At 42.3% G+C, this 25,288-nt stretch overlaps 1 protein-coding gene across 1 annotated transcript in view; it reads right to left on the minus strand.

Annotated features, from left to right (window-relative positions):
- Nucleotides 1–25,288, minus strand: part of CSMD1 (CUB and Sushi multiple domains 1) — a 1,321,894-nt gene that overhangs the window by 785,754 nt on the left and 510,852 nt on the right. Inside the window, exon 5 of the mRNA XM_054971211.1 lies at nt 10,919–11,126. Within this exon, the coding sequence (XP_054827186.1) occupies nt 10,919–11,126 (208 nt within the window). The remainder of the gene's footprint in view (nt 1–10,918; nt 11,127–25,288) is intronic.

Here is a 25,288-nt window from a genome sequence, read left to right on the forward strand (position 1 = left end):
AACCCAAAGCTGAAAATACAGACAATAGTCACCGGTTTGGCTCATTAAAGCGACTTCTGGAATGGCGAAACAAAGGCCCTTTCCACTTGTCTCCCCCTCCCAAAAAACAGCACAAAACTTACAGAACGATGCACCTTCATGACGCAATTTTCAATCATGACTTTGCTTTGTGGCGCGTTTTATGACGTCATCGCACCACGAAGCAAAGTCATATCAGGAAACGATGCCATGAAGGTGCATCACTCCATAAGTTTTGTGCTATTTTTCGGGAGGGGGAGAAGATGTGTGGAAATGGTCAAAATTGGGCAATGAGACTGTAATGATTCCTCTCAGGGGAATCTGCTCAGGGGCCTTGAAGACAGGCTAGGCTGTGGGTTGACCATCTGGCAGCATCTTATTTTCCTTCATGGCAAGTCTGTCTGTGCTCATCATGTAACCATTTGGATCCAAAGGAAGGAGACAGAGCCCTTAGCATTAACTCTGTTGGTTAATGCTCCGTTGGTGGGAAGGGGATGTGCGAGGTGCACATGAGTACATTCTTTCTTAAGTGCTTCCTGGGCAATGACATTGAGTGGCTCAAAGAGATCAAATTGTAAAAGGTTTGCTTTGTACTGAGGAGGGGAGCAGCAGACGGCACGGAGTCACCGGCTCCACTGTCGCCATCACCATGCCTTTCGGTGCATTTTTACTCACATTGCAAGGAAGGACCAGCAACATCCACAAGGAAAAGCAATTTTATTCCTTCATGGTACCGATTGGCAATGGGAGTGTTTTCTTGCTTGCCATCCATGCTGCTGCTGTTTTGCCAGTAAGTTTCCTGCCATTGTGTGCACCCACCAACTTTCACCTTTTTTGAGGTCTATTGTGTGAGTTTTCATGTGCTTGAGGAGAAACTCATTGAATCAATGGGTTTTTAGACAATGCGGTTTTTGGTTAAGTACAAATTGAGCTTCATTTCTCCAGCTTCCACCTTTGAAAAAAAAAAAACAGTGTGTGTGTGCATGCCCAGCTGCCCAAAACGTACCTTGATGTGCACCTTCCCCAAACATTCCTCAGGATCCATAAAAACAGAACCCCATTGTTGCATGCTCTCAAACTTGGAGGGTAGATGAATTAGAGGGAGGACTGTGTTCTGTGCAATTTTGGTGCCACTGCATGCAAAGACAGCTCCCTAAGTAACTCATAATCCCCTGAAAAGAACAGCATGTGTTTGTGCATGCACAGCTAACACCTGCACAACAGGCTGAAATTCATGAAGATGAGATAAAACAAATTGATCAGATGTGAATTGGCACTGCCGCAGAAGGAACAAACAGTAATGGAATGGATTATTCCAGGACACACACACCCCGAATAAAAGAGACATTTTCTCTGTACACACACTTAGTCATGGCACCAAAATTTTGGAACTCTCTCCTCAGGGAGATTCATTCACACACACTGTGATGTGCCTCCCTCACTGGCACCCTCTCCTGATGGCCTGCCATCCTACCAGCTCTCCAAGCAGGTATCCTCTGGCCTCAGATGGACAGGGAAGGGGGTTGCACCACCTTGTTCCTTCTCCTGCCCTGGGAGCAGCAGCACGCTTCAGCTGTCTCTCTCTGCAAAATCCTCCTCAGCCTTCACAGAAACCTCAATTTAAAGGCCTCCCTTTGCCCCACCTCCCTGGCTCTGCCCCCAATCACCACCCAGTCTCCCTGACTGGCCCTGCTCCCAGCCTATCTGATAAGAGGGCTGGGTAGACTCTGCAGTTTCCTGGCCCCACCCACTCCATCCCCACCTAGGGTGGGGCACTTGGTCTGCTCTCTGCCTGGCTCACCCCTGCTACTTCTGAACCCTCCCCAGTGGCTCCCTTGGCATCTTGGGGCCTGTGCCTGCCTGGCTTGTGCTGATGGCACTCTCCTGTGAGCCTGCATGAAGTGGAGCCATCTGGGCAACTGCAGGAGTCAGATGAGTCTGCTGAGTGGCTGCCAGCTGTTCCCCAGAGTTGTGCCTGGGCGTCGGCTACCACTGGCCTAAGGGTGAGAGAGGCCTGGAGGCCTGTAGGGGCTTCTGCAACTGAGGTACTGCCAGAGGCTGTGCTGCAGGGCCTAAACGGGGTGTCTGCTGCTGCAGGGCTGGTGGGGGGGGTGGACAAAAGGCCGGTGTCGCCGGACACACACATACTCATCCCCCTCTATTGATGTCTTCTGTAAGCGGGCAAAGACCCCCCCTTTTTTGCTTTGTCTGGTGTACCAGCAATAATTGTTAATGGCCTTCATCTCTTTTTCCTGTTGAACGTTCACTATATTTATTTGAATTGTTTGATACTAATTTAAATGTTTTAAAGTTAATTTATTTTTTTAGTAGTATGCAATCAGTGTGTAGACTTTTTTAAATGTGGTGTTCCTTGGTGTTGGCAGCACTAAAAACAAGACAGGATTTCTGTGCATGTCCAAAGGCAGAATTTCTACAATGGACACGCTTCAGCTGTTTGGATGCAGGCTGAGCAGCACATCAAACATTCAGCTCCGTCCTGAGACAGTGACATGGGCGAATTGAACCAGCAGGTACTCAAGCACGTCTAATCAAAATCGTGTGAAGACTTGCACGCTCTTGCAAAAGTTTCCCCTTTCTCTTGTTTAGCGATGGAAAATTCTGTTAGTATGCATGAAAGATTTCCCTTTTTAAAAAGAAAGCAAGGAGAAGGCATATAGCTTTTGATCTGAACCACAAGTAATTACCGAGCCAGAGTTACTATTTTGTCAGACATCTTTGATAATGTTGGAAGATTTCTTTACCAAATTAGGAGGAAGGTGGTGACACAAATATGATAATTAAATCCCGTATTCTCTGTCAGAAAGTGTAAGTGATTAACAGTGCAATCCTAAACAGAGTTACTCCAGTCTAAACCCACTGAAAACTGGAATAACTTTTCTTAGGATTACACTATATGAAAAGCAACAACCTATAGCTAAAAAGGTACATTGTTGGATTTTTTTTCTTAAAAAAAAATAAGGACATCATCTTCCCTATATGTACTTCCAAGAAATAATTGAAGTTTTTTAAAAAAAAATTGCTTATACTGAATAGTCTGAGACTGAAGCTAAATGAGGGGCAATATGAATTATCGAGTCAATCAGTTCTAGGAAGTCAGTTCTCTGTAAATATACACATGTTGTGGAAGCCTACCATATGTAACTGATAATTGCATCATAGGTTGTACACAGGTCTTGAAAATGTCAGCTCACTGCTTCCTGTCAGATTGAGGCGTGGAATGATAGATGTGAAGTAAGCCTTTATATTTCACTAGCACATAGGTGGTAAATTAGCAGGTGCACAAGAAGTGCTAATGCTCTGTGAATTAAACTTAAATTTACAGCTTCTTTTCCCTTCACCCTGCACATTGAACACATTTGGATCTGAACAGATGACTAGCCTCTAAGCAGGACTTCACATTATACTATGAGGGGCAATAAATTACCCCTCTACTACCAACATTACCAGCATTGCTCCAAATGATTTTGGCTTTGGTGGCAGAATTTTTGTAAGTTCTCCATATGATAACATACTAACATCATTGTGTATAAGTAAATTTAGGGGCAAAAATATAACTGTTCTTTAACAGTATTTTACTCGTACTTATATTTGTTAAAAATTAATCCAGATTTTTTTTTTGCAAAATAAAGAATATAAGATGTATTGCTGAGAATCTATGCCTGGACTAGGAAAGCTCTGAAATTTTACTAACTGTTCCAACATTTTATAATGACTTTGGTGCCTTTGAAAGTTAAAGTTGCAGTGCAGATACAAGCTTTTCAAAGCTTCAACCAAGGATGCTGTTAGACATTTTGTAGCACTGAATTCATAAGGACAATTATGCAAGGTCTTCCTGCCTGATCAAGCTACAGTGCCTTTAAATATTGTGGCATGCTGGAGTCACAGAAAAGGAATCAAGCAACTAGAATCTAATGCGGCCTTCCAGTATTTACAATTCACAGTATTGAATTTAGAGATATGAATACATAGGAATTATTAATAGTTTTCATATAATTATTTCATTGCCAGTCTTCATGATACATGCAATACGCTTCCATGGTTATGACAAGAACATACCATGTAAAATCAGCAATAATTATTTGTGCTTAATTTCTACAGCAAAGACTCTTAGCAAATATGGAATGAGACATGCCAGATGTTCAGGCTGGATTCAAAAAAAGAAAAAGGCACTAGAGATCACATTGCAAATTTATGATGGCTAATGGAACATACCAAGGAATTTCAGAAGAAAATCAGCCTATGTTTTATAGATTACAGCAAAGCTTTTGACTGTGTGGATCATGGGAAGCTATGGTGAGTGTTAAAAGAATGGGAGTGCCACAACATCTGATTCTTTGGATGTGAGGGCGATCTGGCTGCACCCAACTGATCGCCAGGGTTGATTTGGCTGATCTGACTGGCTAGGCAGGTGTCCCCTTCCTCCCTCACCGCTCCATGTGCATCCCTCCCGAAGCTGCGCGCTCGGTGGAAGAGGACGACCATCCCAGATAGAAGGAGTGTACCGTTCTTCGGTTTTATATTCCTTGGTTCAATCATCAACCAAAAGGGAGACTGCAATGAAGAAATCAGAAGACGACTGAGATCGGGAAGAGCAGCTGTGAGGGAGGTAGAGAGGAGCCTTAAAGATAAAGATGTCTCTCTGGGAAACAAGATCAAGATATTCCAAACTATAGTATTCCCCATTACGAACGTTGGACAATGAAGAAAGCTGACAGGAAGAACATGGATTCATTTGAAATGTGGTGCTGGAGGAGAGTTTTGTGGATACCATGGACAACTGAAAAGAAAAATCAAGTCTAAATTCTTCTTGGAAGCTAAAATGACAAAACTGAGGCTATTGTACTTTGGTAACATCATGAGAAGACAAGATTCTCTGGAAAAATCAATAATGCTAGGGAAAGTGGAAGGCAGTAGGAAAAAAGGAAGACCTAAAACGAGATAGCTTGACTAAAAGAAACCACATCCTCCAGTTTGCAGGATCGGAGCAAGACTGCTAATGATAGTACCTTTGGGAGGTCTTTCATTCATAGGGTCACCATACATTGGCGGCGACTTGACGGCACATAACCACACACACACAATTTCTACAACTACATACGAACACCACATGTAATTGGGCTGGAGTATGCAGAGGAAATCTCAAACATTGCTTCATTATGTGTGATTAACCACCATGGGTGATCACTGACAATCACAGACATAAGTCCACATTTGAACACATTTATGTCAGTAACCACCACTATGGCTCAAGGCATAATGCTTTACTATGGCATAATGCTTTACTAATTTTTTTTCCAAAATACTCTTAAATATAATGTTTTGCTATGAGATGGCATGTTAAAATACAAATCAGCAATATTTGGGGAACCAATTTGATATTGATTCCTGGTACTTAAATCACTGAAGACCAAGATATACCTTTTATGAATATAAACATTAGGAATCACATGCTAAAAATAGCAAAAGAGGAAAAATAAAATGAAAATAGAAGTTGTTCTTCAGTCAACATTTCATTTTATAGCAGCTTTTACAATGTATTATATTCATGTATAAAATTGTAAAACAGCAAAAACACCAGCTCAGGACCAAACACATACTTACAGTGCAATCCTATGAAGAGTTATTCCAGTCTAAGCCCATTGAAATCAATGGGCTTAGACTGGAGTAACTCTTCTTAGGATAATAAAAAAGAGTCCAGTAGCACCTTTAAGACTAACCAATTTTATTGTAGCATAAGCTTTGATTTCTAAAATAAAGGGTTGCATGTGAGATTGCCTGAATTCAGAATTCTGTTACAGTCTTTGAGTTATTCCAATCAAAGACTGAAATTGTTAAGGATTGAAGTCATTGATTGAACATTTAAGGTAATTTTCATACTGGGACTACCTTCCCCCGTAATGAAACAGCCCAGCAATGAAATAGTGTATTTCTTGTAGAAAAAGCAGTAGATTTAATCAAATTACTTCATCCCTAACTCAGCCCTCCATGAAACTGTTGCACCTATAGGTAGAAGATATTCAGTGCTCAGGACAAAACCTATAAATAACATCTAAATATGCTGTATTTTAAAAAGTAGACATTTAAAATAATTAATGTAAAAAGGAAGTATATTCATTAGAATAGCTAATTTATTGGTAAAGCAGCAACACAAATCTAATAAAAATCAAACTGTCAGAAAGATGGCTACTTCAGATCTGAAGAAGGGAGCGTTGATTCTCGAAAACTTATACCCTGAACATCTTTTTGGTCTCTAAGGTGCCATTGGATTCACATCAGGGTAATTTCAGTTGCCCAATTTGCCCATGCCATCCTGTTTTACTTTTCCTCTTTAAGAAGACAGTAGCAGGATGGGATGGGATGGAAGAGAGAGCTGGAGCTATTTGGATTTCAGCATCTGGGGGCTAGAATCACTTTCTAAAGTTCACACAGGTGCAGGAAGACACCGCCGCCACCTGGAGACTTGGCTCACTTGCCTCCTTTCCTTAGACAATCAAACTTGCCTTTCACATCTCCTCCATTTTCCTTCCCCCATTAAGTATTTTTGCAGTTTAGAATTTTTTGAGAGTGGCTAACACCTCACTTAATTCAATGGGGCTTATTCCCAGGTAACTTGCATCTCACCTATATTTCATTGATAGTGCACTTCAGTGTTCTGGCTAGGTCCCTTGGCTGGAAGGTCTTCCTGATCCTGCTTACTCCCACCTACGGGCTTTTCCAGTAGCTTCTCCAAGGATATGGAACAGTCTTCTAGAGGACATCAAAAGATACATGTTCCTTCAGTTGTTTCAGGGAGTGTATATTGGTTGAACTTTTTAGAAGGGCTTGTAGCTTGTAGAATGATTATTCTAACACTCTGTCTTTGAAAGGCTTAGACTTACAAAAATCTCTCATTGCTGTCTCTTTTAATGATTTTAAATATTTTATGATGGATTGGTTTTATCATTGTTGCCCGTCTTGGATCCTAGTTACCTGGGAGAAAGGTGGGTTTATACATGTTGTGATGGTAAACGTGGCAGGACTCTACTCTGGAGAACTGGGTTTGATTCTCCACTCCTCCACTTGAAGCCAGCTGGGTGGCCTTGGGTCAGTCACTGCTTCTCAGAGCTCTCTCAGCCCCACCCACTTCACAGGGTGATTGTCGTGAAGATAATAATATACTTTGTAAACCGCTCTGAATGGGCGTTAAGTTGTCCTGAATGTTGTTGTTATTGTTAAATAAAATCAGTAAAATGTCCATTGGTTTGATTCATGCTGCTTTCATAGCTCTTGGTTCTTTCATGCCAGTGTGCTATTGAGGCACAAAAACACTGAAAAATGAGTACATTTCCATAGAAAACATTCAGGATGAAGTAACAGAAAATAGCATAAAAATAAAGACGCACAGGTTTGTTTCTCACAAAAAAAAATCAAAATCAAAACGGGATGCTATAACTGAACTGGCAAGCTTGAAAATTTGGTTAGTGGTTTAAATTATATGTGTACAGCAAAGGTCATTTTCTGTGTTTGTCGTGAATTCGTTCATAATCAATAACTATATAGATCTTGACATTTTGTGTTCTGCATACTAAATTATGGTTTTTGTTATGTCCAACTGTGTATACTATTTAATTAAAGTTACTGCTATAATTTTGCTACATTTGAGGTACGGCAATTGTTTTTTTTAAATCTATCTTTGCAACAACTGTTTATTTATTTTTAAAACAGCTTTTTTTAAAAAGTGGTTTCGAATACAAGCCCTGTGAAGAATACTGGGGGGAACTTATTATTCTTGTTTTCCCCCAGCAGCCCGCTGGAAGAACCAACAATTCTCTACTAGGGAATGAGGAACCCAAACAACCAAAATTCTATACAAGGAATAAGGTTTGCAACTCTGGCTTGAGAAATTCCTAGATATTTGGGGACAGTGCCTCAGGAAGGCAGAGATTGGGGAGGCAAGGGAGTTTAGCAGGGATGTAATACCATAGAGTCTATTCTCTGGAGCTGCCATTTTCTCCTGGGGAACTGATCTCTGTGGTCTGGTGATCAGTTGTAATTTCAAGAGAATGTCAGGTGCTACCTAGTAGTTGGCAACCATAGCATGGAACACTGCAGTGAGGAAAACAAAGAAGAAGAAATCTGTCCTGCCTCTTCAGCCAGGGGAGCCTCTTCTACCATAGCAAGGCTTATTGTACCAGAGAAACTGATTATTTTGTAAAAAGTAAATGATTTCTCCATGAAGACTAGACAGTAGGTTAATGAGGTAACCAAAGTATTTATAGAAATCATAAATATCTTGGAAACTATGTAAAGTGTGGGATAGAAATATTTCATACAAACCAACCAACCAACAAATATTCTACTCTCAATGGCAATTTTCTTGTAAGTCAAGACTAGAGATGGGCACGAACCGCATTACAAAATTCAAAAACCCATGAAATTGGTGATCTCGCAATCGCGACCCGGCAGTTCGTGATTGTCCACGGCCAACGAACCAGTGTTTGGAAGAAGTCTGGTTCGATGCATTTGGCCGCTGTTCAGGAAGCCAGACAGTCAGGTGCCATCAATCAATTCCCCTGGAAACGGAGCTGGGGGAATGCCTGAACTCTGTCTGAGCTCCTTCTGTCGCCCTGGAAACCTGAATGGAAGCCCAGCTTACCTTGATCGGCAGGTCTTCCTTCCAACCACGGAGCTGCAAAGCAGTTACAAGTTGGGAGAAGACACCTGGGGGAGGGAGGGGGAGGGGGCGTTCTGTAGCCACGGGCACTCCAATCTCATCCCAGCAAACCCTGATAGGCAGCTCTGACGGCCAAACACAGACCTCCTGCATTGCTCTATGGGACCTCGACTTATAAAAAGCACTGCGCTCCCAGTTCTGGTTTCACATTCAGTGAGCAGTGGAGTGCGACAGAGCTGCTGCTAGCTACTAGCTAGCCTTTGGGGAGAGAGACAGAGTATAATCGAGCTTGGATTTTGGGGAGAGGGATCTATCTCCTCTGGTTCCAGGGCTGCTGCCAGGCCCTGGGGCCAAGCTCACTGGGCACCTCGGCTGAGGGCTCACAGTATTATTAGTGCCTGATCTGGTCAGGCCTCTGGGAGTGGTGGGCTAGGGCTCTACTCCCTCCCTCCCTCTGGTGCCAGGGCTGCTGCCAGGCCCTGGGGCCAAGCTCACTGGGCACCTCGGCTGAGGGCTCACAGTATTATTACTAGTGCCTGATCTGGTCAGGCCTCTGGGAGTGGTGGGCTAGGGCTCTACTCCCTCCCTCTCTCTGGTTTCAGGGCAGCTGCCAGGCCCTGGGGCCAAGCTCAGTGGGCACCTCGGCTGAGGGCTCACAGTATTATTACTAGTGCCTGATCTGGTCAGGCCTCTGGGAGTGGTGGGCTAGGGCTCTACTCCCTCCCTCTCTCTGGTTTCAGGGCAGCTGCCAGGCCCTGTGGCCAAGCTCACTGGGCACCTCGGCTGAGGGCTCACAGTATTATTACTAGTGCCTGATCAGGTCAGGCCTCTGGGAGTAGTGGGCTAGGGCTTTAGTCCCTCCCTCCCTCTGGTGCCATGGCTGGTGCCAGGCCCTGGGGCCAAGCTCAGTGGGCACCTCGGCTGAGGGCTCACCAAATGATGATGATGATGATGATGATGATGATTATCACAATCATCATCATCATCATCATCATCATCATCATCATCATCATCATCATCATCATCATCATTAATCTCTGTGCCTGTTCTGTCCATGCATCTTGGTGTGCTGGGCTACAGCTAGTAGCACTAGCCTCTGGTTCCAGTGCAGCTGCCAGGCCCTGGGGCCAAGCTCATTGCGCACCTCAGCTGAGGCGTCACACAGTATTATTAGTGCCTGATCTGGTCAGGTCTGTGGGAGTGGTGGGCTAAGGTTCTAGTCCCTCCCTCCCTCTGGTGCCAGGGCTGCTGCCTGGCTCTGGGGCCAAGCTCAGTGGGCACCTCGGCTGAGGGCTCACAGTATTATTACCTGTACCTGATCTGGTGGTCAGGCATCTTGGTGTGCTGGATTAGGGCTCTAGCCTCAGCCTCTGGTTCCAGGGCTGCTGCCAGGCCCTGGGGCCAAGCTCAGTGTAATGGTAAGGTAAATATAAATAAATAAAGAATGCAAACAATTAAGATATAAATAAAGAATACTCAGGAACGACATGCCATCTCCAAATTTAAACCCCATCCCCAATCTTTACAGAATCCTGCCAGAAGAGAGAACTAAATAAGTAACTTTACCAAGAATATTTTCTTGGTAGCAAATCTAGTGGGGTAGCACCGTTGCAGCAAAAATAAACAAGAATAAAATAAACTTTAAAAGTTGTTCATCTTTCAAGGGACACAAAACTCCTATTTTCTTGGTATATATAATATGCCAAACTACACAACACATGTCCGTATCTTTCATGGCCAGAATTTTCACCATAAGTTGTCAAAATGAAAAGCAGCACTCCATGACAGAGCTGATTCATTCTCTCTCTCTCACACATATCAAAATGAGGAAGATCTTTTTCATTACATTAATTCTTAACAGTGTAATTATATGAAGAGATAATCTGATTTACAGCAGAATCATTCCAGCTCCATCCATTAGAGGGCAGTATCCTACCAGTTCATCATTTTTACATATTTTCTAAGATGTACATTTCTTTTCTTACAGCAATTTCAACACTTTTTAAAAACAATTAAAGGTATTTTTAGAACAACATTTAAGTTGCATTCCCTGGCAGTAATCTAAATACATTCATTCTTGATGGATTTCTTTATTTGTTTGATTTTGGTTTAGACAATGCATTACTACTTACTTCAAGAGAAGCAATTGAACCAATACAATTTAAATACAATATCCAATGGCTTCTATAGACTAAAATGGGACCACTGGATCTTGTCTTGACTTACCAGATAGATGGTGCTTCAGTTCCACTGATCTCTAAGAAATCATAGCCTTCCTCTAGCTGGAAATCCGTAAAAACCAGAGCAATGGTATCTCCTGGCTCAGCAAGAATGGTCCATGTGCAATCAGCATTGTTATCGTATTCTGAAGGAAAGTGAGGACTTGAAATAATTCCACTTGTCCCACGGAGTGTTCCCCCACAAGCACCTTCAGCTGATTAAAAAATGTAAAAGAATTGGTCTCAGTGATAAAGTAAGATCCATTTTAAGTTATTAAGTATTAATCATCCCTAGCAAAAAGCAATATGTAGATTTCACCTCTACTTGGTTTCTTATCTTAAAGAGAGATCAAATTTTAAGTATCTGTTATGTTTTCAGTGTGCCTTACCAACTGGGGAAAACTCTGGTACTTTTTCTGCTGGCTTCAAGTGGAGGAGTAGGGAATCAAACCTGGTTCTCAGGATTAGAGTCCTGCCACTCCTAACGACTACCCAAACTTGCTCTCAGCAGATGGGGCTTCAAAGAAACAGTTACTTTCTTGTATAACTATGTCACCAAGCTCAAGTGTATCTCTGTTATTTTTTAGTTATGGAAATCTTAATCTGTATATATAAAGACAAGTATCCTGACTGACTCATCAATGCCCAATCTAAACCCTTGGACCTAGAAACATGAAATTTGGGAAGAACACTCCTTTCATGATGTAAACACCCATGAAGAAAGGATTTTAAGAAATCTGCCCCCTAAGGGGGTAAAATGGGGTAAAATGTGTTTTCCTAAAGGGAGATAACTTCCCTGTGTGGCTGGAAGGCTGCTGCCTGCTTGCGCTCCCACCCACTGCCAGCTTGGCCACTCTTCCCTGATTGGGCCAGCCTTTCAAGGTCATTTGCATATGTGGGATGATTGGGGCTCACAATATTCCATACTTCATTCTCTCCCCGCCCCCAGACAGTTGGAACACAGAGGTAATTTGGTATGCAGCCTGATTGGTCCTCACCCCCTACATTCTAAACAGTATGCAGTTGCTATTGGGAGTCATTGAATGTGTCTTGAGGTAAAATGTACCTCCCAATCTTCCCTTAAAAGTTCACTAGGGTTGCCAACTCAACCCCCCCACCCAAACCAAAAAATGTTACATACCCACAAGTATTATAACTAGATTTAAAGTAGTTAAATATCGTAGCGAAGCACAGGTATCAAGATAGTCTTATAATAAAGGTTTCCTTTAAAAATTAATTTATGCCTTAACTCCCCCCATTCCTTCTCTTCAAGCATGCTGCCCTGTTTACAGATATAGTGCCTAAAGGGAGATGCATTTATTTTTATTTTTATCATCATTCCAGATGATGAAGATCTTTTAAAAAGTTCAAACAAAGCTGGGCGGGCAAGATCAGGTTAAGAACATTATCACTTTCAGGAACATCATATGCCACTGATTTTTTTTTTAATCCAAATTTGCCTGTTATGAAAACCTGCTCCAATTCATGTCACAAAATAAAAGACAGTTACAAATAAATAGAGGGGCTGAACCAGTGTTTCAGGTGGCATGGTGTACCTGGGACACATGAGAAAAGAAAGCTTGGGAATTAATAGTATTGCCACACCAGTAAGAAGTTTTTCATTGACAATTTTGTAGATAGATCAAGATGAGGAAGTGTAAAAGGCAGCTGAAGCGGGTATCTCAATAAGAACATGTGCACATGACTAAATTTTCACATTATTTGTTCTAATGTGCATTATTAATGGCCTAAAATTGTACATCTTGTCTTAATTTCTGATCTATAGCATGGTGGGATTGTTGTACTAAAAATGTTTATGTCAAATGAGATTTGGGAAGTTCAAATTCCTAGGATACATCTTCTAGACTAAATAACATAACTAGAGCATACAGTCAATGGGATTTCAAATGACAACTTGTAAAATGATTGAACAATCTTTGGGATTAAAAAAAAACCCTTGCAGTCATACTTCCCTGTAGCTTTGTTGTTTTTTTAAAAAGCTTAATAAATTCATGATTTATCTCAACAGAGCAGTATTATTTACTTTAGAACATTCAAAGTGAGAAAGTCTGGTTTTGAAGATGGACTTAATTGGGACATAAGTGCAAAGTATTGAAAAGTTTGTGCAGGTTAAATGATCCAGACTGAAGTTCATCATTCACCTGCCACTGTGTCCTATATGGATTCTTTTTCAGTTAGAGAGACAGAGAGACAGTAAAAAATGACACAACGAATGTGGGATATTTCTTATGCATACAATTGCAGCATTGTCACATGGCATAAATTTTAAAATTTCATTGAATGCTTTAAGAGAAAAATTAGCGTTTAGCATTAAAACATATGTAATTACAAAAAAATCAAATCCACAGTTCACTGATATGAAAAATTAAAAACTCATTAATTTTTCCACAAAGATGGTAGCATGATTGAAAACTAAAAGAAAGCAGTAATAAAGAACAAAGTTTCTGCATTAAGGGAAGGAATAAGGAAAAGCACCTCTGTAATTTCTCTATATTTTATTTTTTAAACCACCATGATCATCATTGCCTTTACACATTAGGTACAAAGTATTATAATGAATAATATACCAAATCTGTCAATGTCTCTGGCCTGAAGAGCCAGTCAGATAATGAATATGTGTACAATACAAAACAATTAAAGGGATTAGATTTGAATGCCAAGAAACAGCATTGTAGGTGGCCTGTGATCAAATATGTGACAGAGGAATCAATTCTTTTTTTAAAAAAAAATGGAAGGGAGGGAGGGAATATCTTTCTTTGTGAGGTCAAAAGGAAGATTTCACCTAGAGATGTCCCCTAAAAGAATCATGAAAAAAGAACTATCTGCAGTCCATTGTTTGGCAGGGTCTCTAACTAGGCTTCTGCACTTCAGTTTTTTTACTACTGCAGAGACTCTGAAGCATAGTATACTTTTTTTCACTGCTAGGAGTTACCAGGTCACCCCTAGCACCAGGGTTTTGCGGGGGTGGATTTTATGGGTAGTGGAGAGCTCACCACTGTCGTCATGCCCATGTGCCCAGAAGTAACTCAGTGAGCATTCTGATCTCGGCATCCCTCAACGACATGCTAATGTCACTTTTGGGTGCATAGTGAGGGATGTCAGCATGTCGGGATGCTGCTGACATTTTTCCCTGTTTCCATCGTGTCCAGCTGAGCGACGGGGACTCTCAGCCACCAGTGGGATCAGGTGCCCCCGACATGGTGCCAGTGGGCACTATTGTATGCCCAACACCTATCCTGGTGCCCTCTAAGCATTGCTAGAAAGTGGGTGGGGCCAGGTGGGTTTTTTTTTTTGCCAAGGATGGTTTCTGATAGGCCATTGGAGATTGACTGATTGTGCAGATTTTTAAAATACATTGCTTTGGCAGAAGCTGCTTCCACAGCACAAGGATGTTTACTGTGTGACTTTAAGTAAATGGTAGCAGTCATTTTGAGGCAGCCATTCTGTTGCTGCACTGGAGATTCGGAGCCAGTGTGTGGGTAGCACGGAGACGTGGAGGAAACCAGCTGCATACCCCATAGTTGATCATCTCATTAACAGCTGTCTGCCTGAATGCTGGAGTAAAATGCCTGATGCCGGGCTTGTGGTGGTTGGAAAGTAGATGCTTCATCTTCTAGTGCCTAATTACCTTTCTTTTTGAAACTGGATCATCTACATGGACTCAGGATACCCAAACAGCTGTGGGGATGATTAGGGACTGTTGGAGGCTTGGAGGAAACCAGAGCTTGCAGGCTTGCCAGGTGTCTCTGGGCTGCCTTACTCTGTTTGCTGGTCTAGAACAAAACTGTTGATCTCCTGTGTGAACTTGGTGGGGTTGTGGCATGTCCATCAGCTGCAGCCAAGAACCTTTAGGTTGCCTTTGGAGACTACTACCAGGATTTGCTTGAATTTGTTGAGATGGTATCTTCTGTCCCTGAAATAAATGTTTTATTGTTATGTCGAAATTAACTGGGGCTGTATTGGAAATTATGCCTGGTAGCTGAGGGGGGGGGGGTATTGAGGGTAATTAGGACCAAGCGTGGTTCAGACTGTATATATTAGATTGTTATACTGCCATGTATTAGTTGATGGTGTGGAGAATGGGGAGGTCTATGAGTACGACGGTGGAGACCAGGAAGAGGCTGGGGATTCCAGCACTACAGGGTCAAGGGAGGTATGGCAGTGGGGCGTGAGGTTGGAAAAGAAGGCCACGGAGATGTGGTAGGGCTCGGTGTCCTTCCAACTTGCGCCCCATCCCATGGCATGCTGGTTGTGGGGCTAGGAGGATGAAATGCCTCCCTCCAGCACTGTTGTTGTGCAATGCCAGGTCCATAAATAATAAGACCAAAACGCTGCAAGACTACATTGCCGCAAAGAATGTGGACCTGGTATGTGTGACTGAGACCCAGGTGAGGGATGGCGAAACAGTTGCCTTGATAGAACTGCCCCCCCACCGAGGTTCTCAGTTCTTCATCAGTCTTGGACGAATGGTCAGGGGGGAGTGGCAATACTCATTCAAGAGTCTTTCTCCTTCAGGCCACTCCCTGCACCAAAGATTACTGGCATTGATTGTGTTGGCCTGATGTGGGATATTGACGAGAGTTTGTCCTGAAGGCTCATTTGAGAGCACCAGCCCCCTCCTGCATAGGCAGCGAGCTAATTTATGCTCACCCGCAAAGACTAATGGATCCAATTGGTTTCCAGGATGCTCTGTGGGATCCAATGCTCCCTGGCACTTTTGTCGGATGAGCTGGTAGGGGACTGGTATGACTGTTTCTCTGAAACCAACAAAATCGCTCCCCTTCGCCCTCTCTGTTCCCGTGCTAGACTGGCTCCCTGGAATATGGTGGAACTACATCAGATGAAATTTGATGTAAATTTCACCTGATGAAATTTACATCAAATTTGCAATGTGATCTCTAGTGCCTCTTCCTTTTTTTGAATCCAGAGCAGATTATAAATATAATTAAAAATAAAAAAATAGCACCCAAACTTTACCTATCATCAAAATATCTGAAGTCCCTAATGGACTCCCTGCCTAACCAGTAGACCTCCTAACACTTCTCCCACTGTCAGGTGGTCAGCAGTTAAACTGCCAATCTCCTTTTTTTTTTCTTTCAACATTACAATCCACTGTTTGAAAGTGATTGGCTGAGGATCCTGGAGCACGGAGCTTAAAACGGTCCATCACAGAACTCTTCTGGTAAATACACTGATATGTGAAAATCTCATTCTTGATTACATGTCCATCATAATGTAGTAAATGACACTAGAAAACAGGGGTATCCAACCACTAGGATATATTCTGACAATAGCACATCAAACCTTCTTGTTTGGCACTCAGCACCAGATTTCCACCCAAGTAACTGAGGCACTGGCAGCAATACCGGGGCCAGTGATTGAGGAGGAAGCAACAGGCATGATTTATGTCTGTCATCACTTGCCAGACCAGATCTGCACTGCACCAACCAAGTCCAAGTGTAATCTCCAAGACACTGGCAATACTGCAGGGCTTTGCTTGCTACAGGTGTCTCTGATTGAATACAGCCTCCATCTCCCCCTTAATTTATTTGCTGGTACACAAAAATCTTCACAGGGAGATGTTACATTTGGAGGGCATTTGGGCAAAAAAAAAAAAAAAGGAAATTACCTGTAGCTGCTCTGACAAACAAGAATGTTATCATAGGATCATTTCCTGAAACTGCTGTGGTTTAAACAGGTTGTTAGAAATGAGTTTGCCTGCTTTCTTTTTTTAAAAAACTTGCATCTTTTGTTATGTTTATATATTGGTATACTGTTCCCTTGACCCTTCCTCAGCCCTTCTGTGCCAGCACAAGGAGCCTTAGGAACAAATCATCACAAAAATCAAGGAGTAATTAAAAGCAAATCTGCACACATCTTTGTCTTGGCAGAAAGAGGACAAATGCAATGTTAAATCTCCCTGCTCTACTTTAATACATACAACAAAACAGAGTGATCCAAATGTATGTGCAAAGATTTGAGGTCTACGGTTATCAAGAGAATCTGACTGCAATTCCTAACCAAAGCTGACATCACCTTAAAATCCCTCTCTACCTGAGAGTATTTATAGTTCTTATTTCTACAAGAAATAACTTACTAGAAGGATTTGGCAAGGCAAAAAGAGCCCCTTTTCAGAGTTTATTTCTTCAGTTTCTTTGTTCTTTGTGCATTCAGTTTCCCCTCTCATATATGGTTTTCTTTGGCCATAGCAGAACCATGAATTCAAGAAGGAAGGGATAAAACTAGTACATTGCAAAATCCAGGACACTCCAACCACCAAAGCAAATTCACATTTTACTGTTGCTATATTCTTTGGAAATGCTTTTTGACTATTTTTGCTTTATGATGAGAATTCAAGTGGTTGATGTACCTTTTAAGCTTCAAACACTTCAGTTAATGCTATCTTCTGTTCGAGCGAAGAAAACAACTTGACAAATGACATGCCAATACTTCAGTGCACAAAACTAATACAGAAATATTGATTTCCAGTGAGGTCAACATCAATGCTAGATTTGGACTAAATCATAAGTGACCTTGGAACTGGAAGAGGCATATTCTAGCTCCCCCCTCCCTTGTTAAGGTTCATTGCTGTCATCCTTTTTAAAGGCACAGTATTTATCATGGGTTCAACTACAAATGATACAAAGAATGTATCAATGATGATGTTTTGTACCCCTCACGTGTTTGTTCCTGTGCTTCTGACCAGTACAGACAGGCTGCCAGTTGTTCTCTGGGCTAAAAGTAACAGACCACAAAAGGCTAGACCTGTCTTTCTCTCTCAGATGCTGCAAAGAGCCATTTCAGATTCCAGCTGAATCGCAGCAAGATATTTTAGTACCAAAAACATTGTCTTGGAAGCTTTCAAAATGAGGGAAAAGAACTCAAGATACAGTAAGATAATTTTTTAGGACTGCCGAGATCATCAAATGAAATAATTCACAGCTTTGGAGCCATCATCAATACAGTGATGATGCCAGCTATGTACATCACTCAGTAAGCCTCCAGAAGTAGCCGCTTCAGTCTTGAACCAGCATTTGGTAGCAGTGATCACGTGATGCGATTGAACAAGCTGGAAGCTAATTCAGATACCCAGAAGTGATGTTGATTGTAAAAGCTGATGTTCTGTTAGGGATCAATTTACCAGCTTGCCTACTCATGAGGCTTAGCTACTAGCTATTATGTACATATATCACTAGCTACTATGTGTATATATCATGGATTTTATAGCAGCTGTATTGACTGGCTATTTGCTTCTAGGTTCCATTCAGCCATTGCCCTCTGCACTGGAGAATGGACTACCTGAGGATGTCAGGAAAGTGCCAACAATGATAGCTTTTCATAAAGCTTGTATCACAGCTTTTTATCCACTTTATCTTGTTTGCTCTAAGCTAAGTATAATTTAGGAGATCAGTGTGTTATATATTGCTTCAATGGAACTAAAAAAATTTATATGACATTTTTGTATTCTGTTTTAAAGTTGTGATTCTTAGCCTCATGGTCATGTTACCAGTCAGAGACTATCAGGTGGGTCACCAAGGCTTACCTGCTGGTTCACAAGTCCCAATATCGCCTCCATGTTTGCTGCTTTTTAGAACAACCTTTTGACACCGTGTACATACACAGGGAGCAAAAACACTAGACTTCTTGCTTCTCTTTGCACACACACTAAGAGGGCTATCAGGGGTGTAAGGCAAGGCCATTCAATGTTTGAGAGAATTCTTTTTAGCACAGTCACATTCAAAGACCACCCCCACTGCAAAAGCTCTCCCTTGCCTTTTTTTCACCTACCCCCAGTTGGTTCTCCCATATTTCATCCCTTTACAAAAGCTCTTCTTTGCCTTCTGTGTTTTCCCTGACCTAGACTGGTCAATAGACCCTTTCTTTGTGATGGAGACTCAAACGAATTTACATCATTTTCCTCTCCTCCATTTTATCCTCTATGAGTTGTTAGGCTGAGCGTTTGTGACTGGCCTAACGTCGCCCAGTGAGCTTCCATGGCAGCTCCCAGATCCTAGTACAACACTGTAACCATTTCTAGTTCTCTGCATGCACCTGCAGTGCAGTGTCTATTTCATGTGACAGCACATGTTTGCAACTCAATTGGTCTCACTGCAGAGTAAAGAATGGGTCTTGGATCTGAAAAGGTTGAAAATTACAGTTATAAACCTTTAGCTAAATAGAAAAGATGTAATACAAATATTGTTTTGTCTTTTTAATCACTTATGACAGGAATGTTAATTCTCTGTTAAACTATGCTAGCCTCTGTTAAATCAGGCTAGCCTTTTTAAAAGACTTTCCGCTTTCCTTTACACGAGTCAATCATTGTAAAACCATTATTTGAAAAATAAATTTAACATTGTTCATGATGCTTATTTGCTGTTTAGGCAAGCACCTCATGATCACTTTGGAAATTTATTCACAGTTCATATGATGTATGTTCAGGAGGCATAATGGTGAAACACAAGTTAGGGGTCCCCTTAAATGGTGCACGAAGGACCTTTTCCAAATGGAGTTTAGAAAAAAATTATGAAGAAAAAAAGCTATCAGAAGATCTCTAGTTCGATGCATTTCAGTGATTCTCTTGAAAATGGTGGACCTATATTGGCCTAAAACAAATTAACATTTCAGTTTCCTAATCACCATGTGTTTCATACTGTTTCATACTGTTTCATACTGAACTGGCTTTGGTAAAGCTTTACGTTTCAAAAAAGACAGAACAGCAAATAACAGCAAAACAGTTGCTTTTTTTTTAGACACCAGGCCAAAATATTCCTGTTCCCCCAGACTTTTAATTAACAGGCTGATTTTTTAAACACTATTTTAGTCAGGAAACTTTTTAAAAAGCTGGATCCACGTCCAACAGCACCTTAAGACCTACTAGATGTCCAAAGTGTGAGAATTCTAAAGTCAAAGCACCCTCTGTCTGTCTGTGATCTGTTTTTACGGTCTATGTTTTTATGTGGGTTGGGGTTTACTTTATTTTCCCTCTAATGCTGGATTTTAATTATCTTCTAAAGTTTTTTTTTTAATTTTTTATTTTCTAACCTCCTGGAAAGGCAGCATAATTTTTTTTCTGAATAAATAAATAAATTATTCTCTTTGAAAAAATACCTTTAAAATAACATTAAGTAAGTCTGCCTCCGGTATTTTTTGGAAATCATAGATTCATTGGGGGAGTGGTGGATTGCAAATTTTTAAAAAGCCTGGAAGGGCTGTAGATACACAGCTGCAGGACTGTTGAAAGTTAATCCCTCATGGAATCAGAAAACTTTGAGTGACAGTCTACTCCAAAAAATCTGATTGGGTTGCATGAGCTGGAAAGAGGAGGGTCTGTTTTCAGTCCTAGCTGAAAGAGATGGAGTGTGAAGAGTAGGGAGACAGAGTCCTAATGGAGAACAGTTTCAAAACTAACAGGAGAACTCGGAAAGTTGGCAAGGAGGTTTGGGAAGTAGGTGCAGAGTCCCAAAATGGCCAAAGAAAAGGGGATATATCTTATAAGGAGAGGAGATCTTCCCTACCCAAACAGGAAGGTCGCCTTGGAGATTGAAGAGATCTCTGGTTGGGTATGGCTAGAAACTGCCTGTGGAGATCTTCAGATTCTGTTAATGACAGAAGGAAAGCACTGGTGTGTGAAGAGAAGGGGATTGGGGTACTAGGAAGTCGGTACCAGCATTCCTAACTCCAGAGGAGAAAGAGAATATTGAGAGTATGCTACAGTGCTTGGGGGGAAATGAGGGAAACAAAGCCTCATATCAGAAGCCTTTAAGTATCTGTTGTTTAAGGACAAGGGGACGTCATAGAGGGGCTCAGAACAGAAAGTCTCACCCATACCTAACAATGTCTTCAAAACTGTGGGCGGGAAAGGATGGAAGGAATGGAAGATTTAAGTATCACCATAAAGCTTCCTTTCTCGGTGGTCTGGGAGTAGGTCAGTCCTCACAAATGGGAAACGACTCCTCTCCAGTGCAGAGTCAGTCAACTGAACGATCCTGGAAGGGAAGGGGCTTCCTCAGCTCTTCAGTTCTTTTCCAAGCCTTGAATTCCTGCGAGCTTTCGTAACTGATAACTTCTTCCCCTCCACCTTTCTAACGATAAGAAACTCAACAACAGACCTTTAGGAGTATTACTCATCATTAACTATATACACCTTCTGTTTGAGCTAGAAACCCCTAATAACTCTTCCTGCAGACGAACTGCAGCACACCCTCCTTCTCTGTTGGATGGGTAGGATTGACTCACTTCCAGACCACCGAGAAAGGAAGCTTCATGGTGATACTTAAATCTTCCATTCTCCAGTGGTCTATTGGGAGTGGGTCAGTCCTCACAAATGGGACGCGTAAAAGCAGTGTATCCCAGGGCAGGTTACTCAAGAGTACAGATTTAGAGCATGTGCTGGAGTACTCGTCTCCCAAAGGCAGACTCTTATCTATCTTATAATGCCTAGTGAAGGACTGAGCTGATCTCCAAGTTGTGGACCTACAAATCATCTCCAAAGAAGGAGCGGACCGGTATACAGCCAAAGTGGCTGCTCCCCTTAGTGAATGTGCAGCGATCTCATTTGGTGGATCTACCTTCCTAGCTTTATAAGCTAATATAATACATTCTCTAATCCATCTACTTAAAGTGGAAGTTGATACCCTTGTCCCCAAAGATGATTCTCTAAAGGACACAAACATAGATTCACATTTTCTGAATGATCTCATTCTATCTATATAGAAACTTAGGCCACGGCAGACATCTAGACAGTGCCACTCTCTTTTCTGTTAGGCTCAGTACAAAACGATGGTAAGTTAATATCAGCACCCCTATGAAAGGTAGAATTAATCTTAGGGATGAAAGTTGGGTCTGGTCGTAAGACCACACTGTCATTGTAAAAAATGCAGTTCCTTATCCACTGATAAGGCATTCAACTCAGAGACACTCCTGGCTGAAGTACTCCCCACCAAGAAAAGTGTCTTGAACGTTAACTCCTTTAAAGGACACGTAGCCATGAGCTCAAACGGCTCTCTAACTATTGTCCTGAGAACTAAGTTAAGGTTCCATGTGGGGAATCTATGAACTTGAGGTGGATTAATTAGACCCATACCCCTCAAAAATCTCCTAATGTGAGGGTGTTGTGCTAAGGACTTCCCTTTCTTACCCCCCCCCCATGGCTGAAATTGTTGCCATTTGTCTTTTTAAGGTACTTGTGCTCAAACCCTTTCTCAGGCCTTCCTGTAGAAAAGCAGAACCTCATTGATGGATATTGGCAAAGAGTCCTTCTGCCTGCTTGAACATCAATTGTGGTACACTTGCCAGGTGGCATTATAGTTCCTACTTGTTGACTTCTTCCTCGAGGCTAACATAGTTGATATCACTTCCACTGAATAACCTAGTTGTTGAAGTTGGCTGCGTTCAATTTCCAAGCAGTCAGATGAAATATCTCTGGTTGTGGATGAGTCAGTCGCCCTTGTGTTAGAAGATCTCCCCTGACTGGTAGATGCCAAGGATCTGCTACTGAGAAGTTCCTCAGATCCTGGAACCAAGTTCTCCTGGGCCAATGAGGAGCAATCAGGATTATCTCTGCCCTCTGTTCTATTACTTTCTGTATTATCCTGTGTATCAATTGAATCAGAGGGAAGGCATATACCAGATGTCTTGGCCAATCGCAGTTTAGAGTGTCTGTGCATAGAGCTAGGGGGTCCCTTCTTCGGGATATGAATCTCTGCACTTGGCAGTTTTGACTGTTTGCAAACAAGTCCGTGTCTGGTGCGCCGTACTTGTTGCACACTTGTTGGAAGACCTCCTTGTTTAATATCCATTCTCCTTGATCTATTAGACCTCTGCTTAATTGATCCGCGAGGACATTGTCTAGTCCCGCTACGTGGACTGCCCTCAGAGATTGGACATTCTCCACTGCCCAGTTTAGAATGACACAGGCTTCTCTGTGCAGCGTCTTGAACTTGGTCCCCCCTTGCCTGTTCAGGTACGATTTTGCTGTCGTGTTGTCTGTCTTTACTAGAACATTTGTGCCTAACAGATGATTGCTGAAATGTAATAGTCCATTCCTTATGGCTCTCTGTTCCAGCAAGTTCATACTCTTGGAACTCTTGTTCTGTAACCTGGGACCCTGAGCCACTCCGTTCTGGCAGTAAGCCCCCCCCCCATCACCAGTGACTGGTGTCCGTTGTAAACACCATTCTCTTCGGCTCTCTGAGAGGAACCCCTACCAGGAACTTGTGTGGATCCATCCAGCACTCCAACTGTCTCAGAATTCTTCCTGGTACTTTTATCACAACATGCTTCTTGTGAGTGATGGTTCTTGGTATGGAAGTAGGAACCACTGAAGTGGGCGTGTATGGAACCTCACCCATTGAAATATACCCTGACACAACACCATCATGCCAACTAGTTGTGCCATGGACATAACCTCCTGGTGTTGGTTCCTCCAAATCTGGAGAATCAATGACCGTAACTTCTTTTATCGCTCTACCGACACAAACATCCTGTCCTGAATCGTGTCTATAAGAACTCCCAGGTTAACAATTCTGTGCTGAGGAATGAGTGAACTCTTTTCTCTGTTAACAATGAATCCATTTCTCTCCAGACACTCCAATGTGACTTTTACTGCTTCCGATCCCTTCTGCATAGAAGGAGCCTTTATCAAGATGTCGTCCAAGTAAGGAAACAGGGATATCCCTTGCAGTATGACTACAGCCATTAGTGTTATCAGAATTTTGGTGAAGACCCTGGGAGAAAACTTGAGTTTGAAAGGGAGTGTCCGATATTGGAAGTGTCTCCTGTTGTAAGCAACACGGAGGAATCTTTGGTGTGCCTGCCTTATGGGGATATGAAGATATGCCTCTAAGAGATCGATAGAGGCTAAGACCTCTCCCTTCTGGATGGCTGCCACAATGGTTCGAAGCATCTCCATCCAAAACTCGCGGGTCTTTATGAACTGGTTCAGCCACTGAAGGCCCAATATGGCTCTGATGTCTTCATTCTTTTTTGGAACTATGAAGAAGGGAGAGGAAACCCCTTGATTCTTCTGTGCTTGAGGAACCGGTTCTATCGCCCTGATTTCTAGTAGATGTTTTAGATTGGATGGGTTTGTTTAAAGCTGAAAGATCCTGTTGGGTGGCTTTGTTTCAAACTCCAAAGAATATCCATTTGTTACTGTGTCCAGAGCCCATCTGTCTGAAATCATTTGATGTCAAAATTCCGCAAACTCTTGTAATCTGCCCTCTATCTTAATGAGGTTCCTTGGGGCATCTTAGTAATGCGGAAGACTCCTTCTTTTGTGGCTTGTGGAATTGTCCAAACTTTGAGAAGGCAGTGGATCTGTTGTCCGATCTGGATCGAGACTTCCATCCTCCTCTTGAGGATCTGGAGGTTCCGAATCTCGAGGTTCTCTTGGGTCCCAAAGGGATTGAAACCTTTGCCTATGTTGAGGGTTCTTCTTTTTTGATGGGAGTACCTTCTTCTTCTCTATCTTCCACAAGATACCTGTCTAGTGCCTCGCCAAAAAGGTTAGTCCCTTTGAACAGGATTGCCACCTCCTTGGACTGGGCTGAGGGGTCTACCACCCATTTCCGCAACCATATGTTCCTTCTTGCTACTACGTTGAATCCCATCGCTCTAGAGGAGAACTGGAAGGCATCCATGGTTGCATCCGTGGCAAAAGCTGTTGCTAAAGCAATTTTCTCAACCTCATCCTTGATTTCCTTAGGAATATTGCTCTCAGCTGCAGCGAGATCTGACACCCAGGAAAAGGCTGCCCGGGCAAATAAGGATCCAGCCGCCGTAGCTCTAATTGAAGTTGCCGAGGCATCAAAGTTCCTGCGTACTGCCTATTCAATCCTTCTATCACAAGGATCTTTTGGAAAACCATTTGCCCCCATAGGGAGAACAGAATTAGTTGCCAGGCTAGATACCGGGTCATCCACTACAGGCAACTTAGCAGCATCAGGCTTGAAAGAATACAGCTTGGAAACAATTGGTTGATTGGCCTTTGATTTTGCTGGTATTTCCCGTTCTGCCTTCATGATATCATGAAAAACAGCAGGAAGTGGTACAACAGTTTGAAGACTTCCCTTCTTGAGTAGAACCTGTTCTGACCCCTGTGGGAAGGCTGACTGAACCTCTTTTTTTCTGTGCCTGTAGGTGTGATTTCTAGAGCCCTCAACACTTTGGGGAGGAGTCTGGAATAGATCTCTTGAGGAAAAAGCTGCATGTGAATAGTGGCCATGGTGTCCACCTCTTCCTCTGACAACTCACCCTCCTCATTGTTTGAAGATAAGTCTGACATCTCAGAATCAGAGTGAATATCTTCAATGGGGCTAGAGTCTCTGAGGGAAGAGCCTTCATCCCCTTTCCA

The sequence above is a fragment of the Eublepharis macularius genome, chromosome 1 (genome assembly GCF_028583425.1).
Source record: "Eublepharis macularius isolate TG4126 chromosome 1, MPM_Emac_v1.0, whole genome shotgun sequence".
NCBI classification, from domain to species: domain Eukaryota; kingdom Metazoa; phylum Chordata; class Lepidosauria; order Squamata; family Eublepharidae; genus Eublepharis; species Eublepharis macularius.